The following is a 15539-nucleotide window of genomic DNA, read 5'->3' on the forward strand; positions in this document are numbered from 1 at the left end:
GGCTCCCAGACAAGTGTCTCATCTGTTTATTTTTACTCTGTGTGGGTTAGTGGTTCATGAAAGCAAGATAAATTTAAATAACTAGTGTGATATCTGTAACATCACACACTGTATACTCACTCCCTTTACTAGAACTCAAATTCCTTTTTGCCGTCGTTCTAATGCAAACACAAAGGTGAATGGCAAAAACGTGTACAGGTGGACTGTGAAGTAAATGCATGTGCACACACACACACAAAACCACAGATGCACGTACACACACGCTAGAAATGCACAGGCAGCACACACACATAAAAGCTCTAACAAAGAAGCCAACCTTTAGCTACTTACTTTATGCAAAGAATGTTAATAAAAGGCAATATTTCTGGTTAGGTAATGAAAACTAATTGGGAAATCATTCATTTCCCACTCTCCCCGCTGGAGCGTAAAAGACGTACAACAAATGTTATTTCATGATTCTACACGACGCGCTCTGATTCACCCCCTTCTTTCTAACGGGCACTTCAGAGGAAATAAGGGTTACTCTTTTCCATTTATAATTTCTAATTGACTACCAGTGCTTTCTTGTGGTCAGAGGTAAACAAAGCAGAGTTAGAAACAGCCTATTAAAACAAGCTACAATCAGACTGCTGCTCTAAACTACTGTCAGCAATGATCAGAAAGTCCTGGTTTCCTTGTTAAAAGACAGAGGCATAATTGAGGCAATATCTTCACTTCAGATTGATTATTTGGCGACCCTTATCCACATCTTCATTCAGCAATTTGAATTTTAATGAAAGTAAATGGAATAATTAGCATTTCAAAGTGTGTTTGATACACTGAATAAAAAAAGAAAAATACTTTTATGTATAATCTATACACAAAAGAAAAAGCATTTGGGAGGACGCAGAAGATACGAAGTATAGAAGTAGTGTCTTCATTAGAATAACTAAAACAACTGCTTGCTTCAGCTGCATAATTATACAAGAGAATTATGTGTTATTAAGCTATGACTTCTCACCTTTATTTTATGTAGTGTGAACAGCCAAGGCTTTCATTGTTGTGTCTGTCTTCTCCAGTTACAAAATATAAACACTGTGGCTGCCCACACCTATAAAATCTCTGTACTGGGCTAACACCACAGTCAGTAAAGGCATTACAAGAGGTGCTACACGCACCTGTATTTATAGATGACTAAGAGCAGGATACCTGTAAGCAAAGGGGGCTGAGTTTTCCTCCTGTCAATTTTGGCTGTATGTTTGGGTGTTTTGGTTTCAGCGGGCGTGTTTTGGTTGGTTGGTTCAGTGGGTGAGTTTTGGGGTTTTGGTTGTTTTTTTTGTCTTTTTTTTAAAGTAACAGCTATTTTTTATATAAAAATAAAAAGTGTTGTTAATATTCAGTCTCAAACCAACACGCAGAAAAATATGTGGGCAGCAGGGATGGGAAAAAAAGTCTATCATATCAAGGGTACCTGTTACCATGGCTGCAGAAGCAGACTGGCAGGTGGTATGCAAAGGAAACAATGTTACTTAAATAGAACAACAACAACAACAACAGAAAAAGAAAAAAAAAAAAAGAAAAGAAAAGAAAAGAAAAAACAAATACTGAGCCTGCTTGGGGAATAGATACAACACAGACATTAATTACCCCATTAGTCTTCTTGGCACAGTGCAAGCAAAAGTCTTCAGGTAGTAACCAGCTTTTATGAAGATCAAGCTACTGAACTTCACCACTGCCCACAACTTTTGCCCACCTGATGGAAATGAGTTCATGCAAGAGAGAAAGAAAAAGAAAAGCTGTTTACAAACACTATCAGAGCTAAAATGGAAAGACCACATACCCCAATGATTGCGTTCAGTTCTGCCATGGTCACTTGTTTGGCACGCTCCACAGCCTGCACCACTTGTTGCTGGTGCTATAAATGAAGATCAGAAACAGAATAAAATTATTTGTTTTCTAAATTATAAAGCATAGATTCTTACTTTTACTACTTTTATTTGCTCTTCTAAGACATGCAGGATCTGAAGTAACTGTTCTCTAATAGACAGTCACATAGTGTGTTGATAAGCAAAAATATATAGGCAAGGGGAGCATTTTTATTTTTATGCCGTTACATGCTGGGAATGACACCTTTGCTTTCCAACCTGACTAAATGGGAAACTGTTCTTCCTTTTGTTCATCAGCACAGTGTGCTTTTGAATTTAAATGCAATCTTCAAATGTAAACCTCTTTCCTTTCAGCCATGGAAACTTTATGAATAAACCCCACCCAGTATTTTGAAAAGAAAGGTATATATTTTCAAAAAGAACATTGCAACCACATCACTGAAGAATATACAGATTCTCCTCCTAGGTACATTTCAAAGCAGCTCAACCTTATGAAAAAAATTTCAAACGACATTCATAAATCTGTCAAACATGTGAAAGAGAACTAATTATTTCAATCCCCAACATGTAAATTTTAATAGCTTTAAAAAGTCCATCAAAAACACATGGTCTAATTAACAACACAGTTTACAAGCTCCAGTGGTTGTATCAGTTTGAGTGATACTGTATTCCCACAGTAAATTCAAAACTGCTGTATGTTGAAAGCTGACTGGTATTTATTTGAAAACATCAACTAAAAACAAAATAAGGTTCTCATCTTGCAACCAGATCCATGCCTGTTCAGACCACCACCAGTGGCAAATTAATCTTCACAGGCAGCCTTGCAGAACCAGGATGACACAGAACAAATAGGTGCAGGGAGGGGTCATGGAGAACTGCAAGTAGGTTGTGTGATCTGCACTGAGAGCGAGATATTGTTGATTTATAGCCATAGGTTGAATAGAAAAAGGAGGGAGGTCCTGACTATCTGGAGAAGTACAAAAACTGTAACAAGTTTTGCATCAAAACCAGCATCCAGATGTTTTTTGGCACAAAATTTAAGGAAAAGGTTGAGAAGGTCCCTTTGAAAATTCCAGTTTGTCCTCCTATGGCTGTGTATATGGAGCAGAATGGAGCCAAGGTACAAAACATCTTGTACAGCAACTCCTCCTGTGCATCCTTAGCAGAAGCAAGAAGCTGCATAAAATAAAATGAGAACCCAAATCCTCCACACAGGAGTTAGGTGAAGAGCATCAGGACTCCCCAGGGAGCACCTTAAACCCCACTGTGGGAGGGGATTAAAAGGAGGGGCCGTAAAAAAGGATCTTCAGTAGCTTGGCAGGCTCAGATGTCACAATTCTCAGCACAACACACAAACAAAAATGGCATTTTCACTTACAAGACCTCTTACATAGAAGTTCTCAGGCCAAGGAAAAAACAAACCTAAAAATCCACCCATAACTGTATGCCCTGTTTTCGGCCTGCACAAAGTTAATTTTTACGCAGCAGCCATGAGGTTTGGGTGTGTCTGGGCTGTTCTGTACCACCCCACCTCATTGCTTCCAGGAAAAAATGAGGAACTACTGGACTTCCAGAAAAAGTGGCTTTTGGTGCAGGAAAGCATGGCAGCTGGAGAGTCTGTCTTTCATTGATTTTTGGTCCTGGGCTTGGGGAACAATTTTGATTGTACATCATCTTCTCTCTGTACATTTTTGTTATTAGCACTGTTGCTGTTACTGTCTGTTTTCTTGTCTCATTGCTGTTTCCAGTAATTTGTTCTTATCTCAGCCTATAATCTCTGGGAGAAGTGGCTGCATGGTTTTCCTTTTAGTGGGAGCACTAAACTGGGGAGTGCCATTCCTAACCAACGACACTAAGAAATTTTGATCCCAACTAAGAAAAACAGATAAATGCAAGTAATAAATGTTGTGACTTTTAGAAACACTCCTGGAAGGAAGAAAATGGTTCTAGATCCCGCTTATTTTTAAGCAAAGAATTAAAGGAAATTACTGGAGACCACCTAGAATACTGCTACTTTGTAGCTGTAAACAGAATCACAGAAGTTCCATTCAGAGTTTTGTAAAACCACACTGCAAATATAAACCAAATCTGCCACTTAAAAGAAGACAATGTAAGGCATTGTTCAACATGTAAGGCAGGTTCAACATGAGCAAACATGTTCTTGGTATTCAAGAAAAAAAATTTTAAAATTAAAAATCTAGTGTACTCCTGACACAGATACCAGAAGAAAAGGAAATCATGGTAATCAAGCACCAAGTTCCTGATAATGATTATGATAAATAGCTGATTTGTTATCAGTTCCAGATTATTGCTTGTTCAGGATAGGTACAGCTTTCATCAATTATACAGCTGAAAGCCTGGTGACCCACAATTCTATGTACCAACAGGGTGGTTATAAATACTACACCACTATTTTCTGGTAGAAGTCATTCACACCATGGAATTTTTCATGAAGTCATAACAAAAAATCCCAAAAGAACCAAGCAGAGTTTTTAAAATATTTACTTTGTAAGCAAAAGTATTTACTGCGAAGTTTATAGTCATCTTCTCTTTCTTATCATTTCACAGGCAATGCTTTTTGCAATGAGGTAAAGAAAGTTCTTGTATATATGACTGTACTATTCCAACATCAATTTACTTAAAACCTGTTCCTAGGAAAAGAAAAAACTTCTAAGGCATCAAAAAAGCTAGCCTAAACCTATCAAAATTATTGTAGAAATTACTTTGATTTGCATCCAGGATTTGGAAAGTAAGTCAACTCCACAAGAGCTGGAGTGTTTTCCCTTACAGCAAACACATAAAGAACAGCTCTCGGAAAAATTTGGGCAAAATGGTGTTTCATTTTTAGGTCAGAGAAAGAGAAGGTGAAGGGATGGACTACCAAAATCTCACTTTCAGATTTCTGCCAGAGCAGCCACGCAACCCATCTTGCATGGATTCTAACAGGTTTGGGATCAAGGCTTCACAGAGAGGAGAAAACCCAAGGGCCCAGTTACATTGATCCTAAATTAGGTACAGTAGAGACAATTAAAACTCTCCCATCGCTAGCTGCTTTAACATTGATTTAATCTTCAGTGGCTTTATATGTAAAAGACTCAAAATAGATGGTATGTAATTAGCCTTTCCATCACGTCCAGCTCATTGCAGCAACTGAGGAGGCACCTCCTCAGCTCCCAAAAACACCCATGGGGGGCATGCCTCGAGTGACCCTGGCACTACTTCAAGTTACAGACAAAAAATACTCACTTTAGTGAAAAAAGGCCCAGGAAAGCCCATGCAGGGTTGGAAGAGCTGTGTGCTCACAGCATTTCTGGAACTGGGGTGGGCTGGGGGCTCCATGTTACCAGCCAAGGCTCTAGGAACAGTTGGGGATCCCTACACAGAGAGAAGAGCCCAGCTGCTTCCAGGGACCCACTGCAACCCAAAACCAAGGTGTGGGGCAGGGAGCCCAGGGACTGAGCAGGATGGCAGCTGGCTGAGCCAGCCCGAAATGGTACCCAAGGATGGATGGTTCTAGTACCTGCCATGTGCCTGAACACCCTCCTGGGCCAGCACACCAGTAACAAGCAGTACACATCCACCAAGTGATCATGGAGTGATTTACAGCCAAGCCAAATGAAAACAGCAACAGTAAAAAAAGATTACTTTTTCTCCAACCAAATACAGACACAGGGTTGCAAGTTTCACACACATCTAATGGTAACCTTCATCTGTGCACACAGGCAAACAAACCACAGATCTGGGGCTTTTTCAGTTGTAGGAAAACAGTATTTTGCATTGCATTTAACATGCCAGAGCAATGAGCTCAATACCCTGCCCCACCTGTCATGCAGACTAGTACTGTTTCTCCTTTCTAACTTCTCCTCTTGTTTCTCCTCCCCTTTTTGCATTCCGTAATAACCAGTGTGTCTGTACTTGCCTAGTTTTGGAAAATAATTTCTTTTAAGTCTCACAATGGGAAGCAACAGCTAGAGAGACCACAGGAAGAACCTAGGCTTTTCCACCACCACACTGTCTCACCACACAGTTGTCACCTAGCCCTGGCTTATCCACAGGCACTGCAACATGATGGAAAATTCCCGGGCTTTTTATACCATGTCAGAGCTCTCCACAACTCCCAATGACAGGGAGCTGTGCTGACAGCAAGTGAGCAGCCAAAATTCCCGCAGGCATGGACACAATTATACTAGTGTTAAAAACTCCTGATTACAGCCTGTCTTCAGAATTGCCACCAATATCCAAAGCAAAACTCACAGAAAAAAATTGCTTTCAAGAAGCAAGCAGCCTCTGCTATTCCTTACTTGTATTATTTTGTAGTTATATGTTTAGAGGAAGTACAGGTCTTGGTTAAGAACTGCAGCACTGCCCTTCTTGGAAGCCCTATCTAGAGACAGCATAATGAAACAAGACCATGCCAAAAATGTTAGTGAGAACTGGAAAGCAAATACGCATTTGTGTCTTACAGCACACACTGTAAAAGCTAGAAGAGACAAGCTGGGACACTGCATCCAGGCACCACAACCCAGACAAGGTGTAATAACTACTTTAGAAAAATGTAAGAGCATTATTAGCAATATATGCATCAATTGCTAATGAGATGCATTCCTTGGCAGAACAATTACAGATCTCTCAGAGTTTCCTTGTGTTTTCTGTTGAGCTTTAGTCTGGGGCAAGTCTAAGATGGAGGCAAATAACTCTGTCTTCTCAACCTCACATCTCAGACCAAAAGCTATTTCCTCTTGATCAGTATGTAAGAGCTCCTCCTCTGCTTCTACATAATGGATCTCACACTCCTCATTCAAATTTACTGGACTTTAGAAACACTTCTAGGGAAAGTATGTACAAAGAAGAGCAAGCATATTATGGCCCACATCAACCTTTTAGAAGGAAAACCACCCACTGATACAAAAATATTTGAAAAGAGAAGACTCCAAGCAGAATTTCTTCTGATGCTTCTTTACATGTATGCATGCCAGTGCTTGTCATTTCATTATACTAGTAAGTGTATCTGACCACCTTAATGTGCACAGGGAATTGCAGATGCCTGCTAAAAAACAATCCATCCAGCCTGTTATTAGCTAGTCCACTTGCAGTTGGAATAGCAAGTGAACCTTCCAAAAAAGTTTATTACAGCCTCCTTCAGCCTTACAAAATGCTTATACTGAGGCATATGAGTTGACAGGGATTAATCCTTACTCCACAAACAGGTTTTACAAGTAGTGCTGAGCTCCAAGCAGCCACAACTACAGCATTTGCTGTTGTGCAAGTATCAGGCAGCTTGTATGTGTATATAAACACAGACAGCCTTTATTCAAAAGAAGGTAACTGTGATATATATCTCCAGACACACTGAAGAAATGCCACTATCCAACCCTTGAGGTCATTCAGCACTTAGCCCACAATGAAAGCCAAAGCCTGCAACCAGCCAGTCGTACCACCTTGAGCAGACAGGAACCAGCCCCAGCTCAAAAGCCACAGGGTTGTGAAAGTGTCATACTCTGCTGAAGCCGGTAAATTCAGATGAGAAATGTCAATTACCAGAGGTACTGTCTATGGTTATAGACACAAAATTAATTGCACTGCACTGGCTAGGTCATTCAAGCATGGGAGCATTGAACTATCTACCAACTGCAGCAGATCAAAACCAAATTAACTGAATGACCACAACCCCCACTCTTGCAGGCACCCCTTTCATCTTATGCAATAGAAACTACTTGGAGCACACTGGTATCTCACAATATCACATAGAGGTGGAAAATGACTGTTGAAATAAAGGAAGCCCAAATCCACAACAGAAATTCAACACACATTGCCCCTGAGGTCCATCTCACATTTTTGACCACAGAATCACTCCTTCCTATAAAAATGGGAAGCTTATATTTCTTGGTGCTGTTTTTTACAATCTGCCTAAACTGGAATAAATGTAAAAGCAAGGTATCAGCTGACTGTGTGTTTAGGCAGGTTAGAAATTTTGTTTTAAATATATGCTTAGATGATGAACAGCACAATAAAACTGACTGAGGCCTGGAGAATTTACTGAATACTTTACTGGACTGCCCCCAGAAACAAAGCAGACAGTAGTACACAGTAGGGTGATATATTATAAATACATCCTTTTCACAAGATCTCTAGTGATTTTGCCCACAATTTCTTACTTCTAAGTGAGTTATCACAAGCCATTGATTCCTTACAAAGTTAACAAGCAATAAGACAAGTTAACCTGGTGCTATTATGAGGCAATAATGTTGCCATCAGTGCATGCAACCACTGTATTTTGTTCATTTTTCCCTCAGGCACAATATAAAGAAGGCTGATCACATTTTTCAGCCACTATTCCACAATTAGACTGTATGTAAAATGCATAAACAGCAAAAGCATGCTGCAATTCAATTCTCTATTAATCTGGATGATGAAATAAAGAGACTTCCATTAAGACATTAACTTTTCAAAGACATAAATTAGAGAGAAACCAAGACTATCAGCATACTCAGATCTGAAGCTCAGCTCTTTTGAGACATCAGTGTATGCCAATATAGACATTTAAATAGGTATTCTTGCTAGAAGAGGTCAAACAATCATCAAGATTTTCCTAAACCCATTACAAAAACAAGTCACTGCCAGTTGCACTGTCAAGGCACATGAAAAGCTTTTTTATGATTCCCCTCTCAATCCTTCCCTGCTGTCTATATATGGTATGCTATCTCTGCACAGCAAATAAAACCATGTAACTACACCTATAGAGACTCTGAAGCAGTCAAAATATAAAACAGCTGCTTGTTTTAGATCTGTGTAGGACTTTAATTCTGGTCCTCCAGCAATGGAGCAAGAACATTACACATTGTTTAGTTTCCACAAATCCATCGTAATAAGCAGAGAGTACAGTGGCAGTCACAAACTGTCAGGTTCTAGCTTTGATGGCATTATTCCTGTTCCAAACACATACAGAACACACACTCGTGGCACACACAAGCTCATTACCTAAACAGCAATATGGAGCACACAGCCTCTCATTTGCAGACGGCTGAGCAGCTCTCCTGAAAAGCACTGGCATTTCATGTAACAACCAAAAAGCCAGGACAAAGTCACACCGTGTTCTCAGGCATGACGTTTTACAGATGCAACACACAATAATACACCTTCCAGTTTTGTCTCTGCAGCTACATATTGCACTGAAAGGACACCATGTGCTTAATTGATGCACACTAACCTGCACCAACTGATCCCAGTCTCCAGCCCCTTTCCTTCAGAGGGGTGGGCAAGGGAATCCATTATGCACCCAAGGTCTCCTTTAATGAACACACTTCCTATTTACTTCACACACGCCATAAGCTCCTCATAAGCTCCCCATCAACTCCCCCAAATCCCAGTGCCTCTTAAATTATCTACAATGCACTCACAACAATACTAGCAAATCATAATTTGGAGAAAATTAATGGTTAGAGAAATTAGCTCACAGTGAGTTTCAATTTTCTGTTTATATTCCCCAAATACACAAAAACATAAAAGGATTTAAGGTAGCAAGTAATCAGGTTTTCAGAGAGAAAAAAGCCAACATAAAAGCTGTATTTCTATGCCTGCTGTGTTGAACATCATTATTCATGTACCAAAGCAGAAGTTTCTGCCGAACTTTAATGTTCATTGCCAGGGATGTAGCACAAATTACGCCTTTCTAGCACTTTTGCAAGCTGTCTTTGATTTCAGACCCACAAAACCATAATTGCAAGAAAAGCTATATTGTATGTTAAAGAAAAATATTTAAACTAAAATTCTGCTCTGACATTACAACACATACCATTTCATAAATATATTTAAATTATATTATAATAGGCATGAAGAAGATAATGTTGTTACAGTGATAACAGCACAATGAAAGTCATCTACAAGTGCCAAGAGATTCATAAGGAAACAGTCTCAACACAAAGTCCCACTTCCGTGATAGAGACAATGATTCAGTCGTTTATATCAGAATACAAAAAGGTACAAGTGACTACCTACCTCTTGGGACAGGAAGGGAATGACTTGTGCACATATAGCATTCAGCCTCTTGACAATTTCTGCCTGCAAGTCACAAGAAAAAAAGAAGTCCAATTACATAAATGCGACTGTCCCCCATTAACCCTAAAGAGACATTTGTTTGGTTTTTTTTCAACTCTGGCCATCCTCTGGCCCAGAGATATTCTCAAATAACAAAATTATTTGCACATGGATCCAAATGTACTTAGGAAGTTAGTAGTTTCTGGATAAACTGTTTTCCTTTAAAAAACACCATTTAGAACTGATACAAACAGTAGCTAATTTTGATTCCACAGTCACAGGAATTTAAAGAACAGAATCTTCAGGAGATGTAACAAAAAAGATAAACAAAATTCTGTGTATCAAACTGAACTTCCTCCTATAATGCAAAAGGAAGGATCACTTCAAATAATAGCAATGCCATTGTAAGCAAAGGAAACAACTACACCATTACTTGTAACAATGCATATCATGAGAACATTAGCATTGAAATATATAATCTTACTAATAATCATTCTACCATATATTTCAGAAAGGAATACTGCAGTCTTGTAACACACTTCTGCTGTTATCTGTTCTCCTGGTTAGTAGTAGCTACTTTTATGTGGCAGCTATAAACACAGACTAGTAATACACCGTGTTTTATTTTCATACCAGAGATCAATTCTTACTCTCTACATTTAATCTGAAAATATCAATAGAGACAGAGATCTGTTTAGATAACACAAGAATTACAGCTCCAGAAGCAGAATATTCAAAGCCACACAGACTTTCCTATCATAAATCATAATTTTCTTACAATAAATTCTAACCAGGATCAGTTCCTCATTTTACAATTGGACAGAATGCTTTTCCTCTTGGAAAGCCACAAATCATGTGACGAAGACACACTAACATGCAATTTAACATTCTCTCTTCTAAAAGCAAATCTTCCAGCCTTTTAGCTTTGCTGTCTTTTAAACAGTAAACACTTGGAAAAGAATCTATAGATTGGAAAAGCTCACAAGGAGCAGTAAAAAGTCAGACGTTCATACAAAATAAATGTGGGTTCAAGGAATATTACAGTTAGAGAGCTATGTAACCAGCAGATATGGTTTGCAAGAGGTAAGAGCACATGTGAAACTAACTCTGCCCCCTTGTGCATACTGTGTGATACAGACGAGTTAATACATGCTATTTTGGAATACTTCTTCCTTTCTCTGAAATCCAAGGGAATCTAGATTCCCTTATGCTATTTATACAGCATTTTCTGTGTTAAATTACCCACGTATCTCTCCACTGGTCTTCACTGTTCATGCAAGTCCTCATCTCATTTAATTTATGCATTTTCATAATTTTTTTGTATTTGTCTACTACATATTTTCTTTCTATTCAGCTTACAGGACATTTTATAGCATGTTCTGTTCAAACAAAAATCTAAATTATCCACAAATTTAAAATGCACCTATAATATCAGATATTCCACAAGGCAAAATTTAAATATTCTTTTAAACAGAGAGCATTCACTACACCACTACACTAGTTGACAAGGAATTTTATTAACTGCTTGTTACACAGAGGAGCACAGGGAGCAACAAGCTGTGTGCACCTAAGCTTCAGCCAGAAAGGCTGCACAATCCAATACAGCATTATTTGATTAAGGAAATGTTGACTGGAATACAAGACACAGCTGTAAAGTACCTGTTCTTAGTGGTTCAAGCACCATTTATCTAGTAATTTCCAAATTTTGGGTTCCAGCCACACAGCTATATTTTTTGCAGAAATCTCCCAAATGCCCTAAAGCCAGAGAGAAAACTACACACTCTATTTTCCACATGAGCAGAAAATTCCCAAGTGCCCCTGTCTTGGCATAAGCTGAAGCCACCCTGACCTGCTATTTAACACACATATGCGCCTTCATAAAAAAACAGACAGATCATGCTTTCTTCTGCTGCAAAACAACTCCTCCCCATCTTTAAAATGCCTGTCACAACCTTCCCCTGCAAAGCTCCATGGGGGTGGCCTTTGAAAAACCACTCTTCTACCTCAGCTATACTAGCTGGATACCTTTACTGCACTGCTGAGCAGCTAAGAGCAAAACCAGCTCCAGTGCCATGCAGGAGCTCTGTCTTGTTTTAAAAAGTCTGCAGATTCATAGATTTCAAGGCCAGAAGGGACTGTTACAATTGTCTTATCTGACCTCCTGGGTAACACAAACTGTAAAACTTCACTGGCTTCCCCATCAAACCTGGAAATTACCATTCAGATAGAATATAGCTTAGTCAACAAAAATAATTGTATTCACTTTGAGGCATTTCTTCTCAATTAAGGTATTCAACCATAGATATTTCAAATTGTTTCAGTTATGATGCTTTTCTTTTCATCACTTCTCATCCCCCTCCCCAACAGGAGTATGTCTCTCTTCTACCACTCTTCTGGCCAAAATGTGGCTGAAATATATTTTCTCAGTATTTATACAAAAATTCACCTCTGGCAGATTCTGAACCTGGGAAATGTTCAACTAAAAACAATTTTCTAAAAAGCTAACTGAAAATAGGTGGCTGAATATAAACAGTTACACAACTGTAATAAATCTCTTGATATCAATCCCACTGGAGTACAGAATGAGTCCTTTCATGCTGTATGCAGGGAAGTGAGCTGATGGAGACAGCATCCAGCTCAGCCTATGGAGAAGAAAAAAAGCTTAAACAGCTTCAAGTGATGTTGAAACATTCCTCAGCAGCATTTCTCTGCTAAGTCGGTCACAACAAAGCCAAAAAGCCCACACTATGCCAAAGTGTTTGCATTTTTTCCTTATTAAAACAGTCATCACCTTCCCTAACTACGAGCATCCCCAGTTGCATGATTGTGCACACAGTTACCTTTTATCATCCTCCAAACCTAGGCAGCAAGGAAACAGCCCAGCTGAGCAGCAGCAGACTGCAGAGACACAGCATGACTGAGGCACGGACTGCCTATCTTTGGAGACCACATGCAGACTGAAGGCATGAAGGAAAACGCTGTGTACATGCACAAATGATAGCAAGGTACACGCTCTGTACCAAGAAGAGTCTTACTCAGACATTTTCACACGGTAAATATGAAGTACACTCCGTCTCAATACTGCAACTGTTTCGACAATTAACTGCAGGAGATAATGCCACAGCAGCAGGCTTGATTGTCTTCCACAAAACATACAAGAGAAAGGAGGGAGCTGCCAGAAGCTAGTTGAGTGGGTTTCTTGAGAGGCTGCCCTGAAGCTTGAAGGTGTAGGTACTGAAGACATAGATTAGCATCTCAGTAGACCTATTCCTACTACCCCTGGAGGAAGCCTGGAAACTCATTCTTCTTTGCCTAAGCTGCAAACTCTAACAAAAGCTAATGCACAACTCCACATTGCTACTCACACACTTTTTAAAAACCGTACATCTGAACAACATTTTAAGATTTCTTTTTTTCTGTTAGGCATCAGGTCAATGGGTTTTTCATGATCAGTCTAACTGCCAGGAGAAGGAAAAAGTGTGATTTCATAAAACCAGGCATCCAATTCCTCACATGGAAAGTCAAAGTTGCCTCGGAAACATGGCTGCTTCCGCAGTCATCTAATTTTACCTCTTTTGTCCCAAAGGAGCAAGCTTTAGAGAGGCTTCATTTATTTACAGGCCCTTCCACTGGGCTTCAGTTATCAGCCAGAAAGGCTGTGGACACACACACTTCTAATGGCCTGTGTTTTGAAACCAAGTCTAATCTGATGGCACAGTGCCCAAACTCCTTTTCCAGCATAGCCATTAAAGGATGTAGGTTATTGCTGTTGTCACCATTGATATTTGTCATTGTAATGTAATTAGGGCCCTAAAATGATGCATTACAGCCCTTGGCACAGCTTCTATTAAAATCTTTTCTTCTGCTCACTGAACTGCGACCTGCTTTCTGATGAATAACAGACAGACAGCTTTAGGGTGAGGAACAGATTCATCAAAGTAGTATTTTCCAGCTCTGGAAATAAAATAAATAAATAAATGAGTGAGAGGGCAACCTAAAAAGAAAAACATGAGGGGGGGTGAGGGGGAAGGAAAGCAAACAGCATACTTGAATTTCATCTGACCACTTGAAATTCTGATTGCATCTAATGACTCTTTCTTAGGACAATATATTCTCAGCCTGTGAATCACATGGTTAATCAGGGCTCTAATCTGCTATCCATCAGCCTATGCCAGCACTGTAAATTCCAATTACATTTATAGGTTATGTGGGTCATGCATTCCTGAACAACTATATTCATGGATATCCCATGTAAACTGGCACGTTTTCTGAAATGCTGTTGTTAGTGTTACTGAATGTTATAATACCATTCAAAGCTTTATGAAAGCTCCTGATAAACAACTGCTAAATTATTGCCTGTGGATACAGCGTGACGCTCTGAAATGGCACTAATGGCCCAATAAAAGGGTGACTGTTCATGCCAAAATATAAAAAATATAGCTTTTGCTGCCACAGTTTGTCAAATCTGTTAACAAACACCGACACTTCTATTACTCCTTTCCCTGAACACAAGAGATGCTTGGTTTTGCATAAAAACACACCGGCATGGAACCAGAAAATATGAAGGAAAGGCAGAAAGGAAAGGCAGAAAGGAAAGGCTTGGGCTTGAATTGCTTTTTTGCTTATGTAATGCAAGCTTGTATTGTTAGCATCCTTTGGGAGACACCCACAAGACACTGTTCTCAAAATTTTGATCTCTTTTCATAGCCACTTATGCGACATCATTTTTAAAAAGATAAAGATTAAATATTTATTAACTACAATGGTAATGTTTTTCTTGTTTTCAGCATACAAAGAAATGATAATAAAATCACTGTGCCAGAATCCATTCCCAGTAAAGTTATGAGTACCCATATCAGTCAACAGTCCCCTCAGAATTGTTGTAGGGATTCAACATAAGAGAAAAAGCTTAAGCTTCTGATTCAGACAATGTAATCTTTTTTACCTGATGGTAATATAAATGGTAATGTATTTCCTAAATGCACCCAAAAAGTTGACACCTTAAGTTCACAAGTGCCTATAAAGAGTTCTGAAAAATGTTCCAAGTCTGTAGACAAGACTGTACCTTAGGCCACATGTGACCCAGTCTATGAAGGGGGCTCAGTAAAGCTGGTCCTTGGAGCACAACCATGGCTCCACAGCTATTAGTTGTAGGAAAAGAGGAGCATGTGATGGACCATTAGTCTCCTAAATCCCTTTCAGGATGGACACGCAGTGGTTTAATTCAATTTACCCTTGCCACACACAGCTAAAATAGGACATAAGCACTCGGTTAAATATGTTCAAGTGCCTTAATTAGCATTTGAGCATATGTCCAAATTCTTAGCGCTGATTGAGATTAAAAAAGAAGCAAGAGTCATATAAACTCCAGATATTAAAATATTCAGAAATCTTTTAACAAATAGGGAGTTCAGAATAAATTTGCTGCACAAAAATATCTATTTGCACTCCCTTTTTCCTGGGAAAAAAAAATCATAAATGATTCTTTGGAAAAAAGAAAATTAGGATTTTATTTATAGCACATAAACTTTGGGAAAATATTTCCACTATATTTCACGAAGTTCCATAGTTATTACAATTATAAAAAATTGCCGGTAAAGAATTACCACTGGAGGCTCTAGGTTTGTCAGTGGAATGGAA

The 15539-nt window shown here is 39.0% G+C and overlaps 1 protein-coding gene across 4 annotated transcripts in view; it reads right to left on the reverse strand.

The window, feature by feature from the left end:
• The window catches only part of LOC306814716 (transducin-like enhancer protein 4), a 96714-nt gene that overhangs the window by 55663 nt on the left and 25512 nt on the right, over positions 1-15539 (reverse strand). For 3 of the 4 annotated variants that reach the window (XM_079331068.1, XM_079331067.1, XM_079331066.1), the window contains exons 5-6: positions 9861-9923; positions 1820-1894 (exon numbers count right to left, since the gene is read on the reverse strand). In XM_079331068.1, the coding sequence (XP_079187194.1) occupies positions 1820-1894; positions 9861-9923 (138 nt within the window). The remainder of the gene's footprint in view (positions 1-1819; positions 1895-9860; positions 9924-15539) is intronic. The other variant, XM_079331069.1, reaches the window with a different exon arrangement.

Source organism: Erithacus rubecula (assembly GCF_903797595.1).
Source record: "Erithacus rubecula genome assembly, contig: SUPER_Z_unloc_2, whole genome shotgun sequence".
NCBI lineage: Eukaryota > Metazoa > Chordata > Aves > Passeriformes > Muscicapidae > Erithacus > Erithacus rubecula.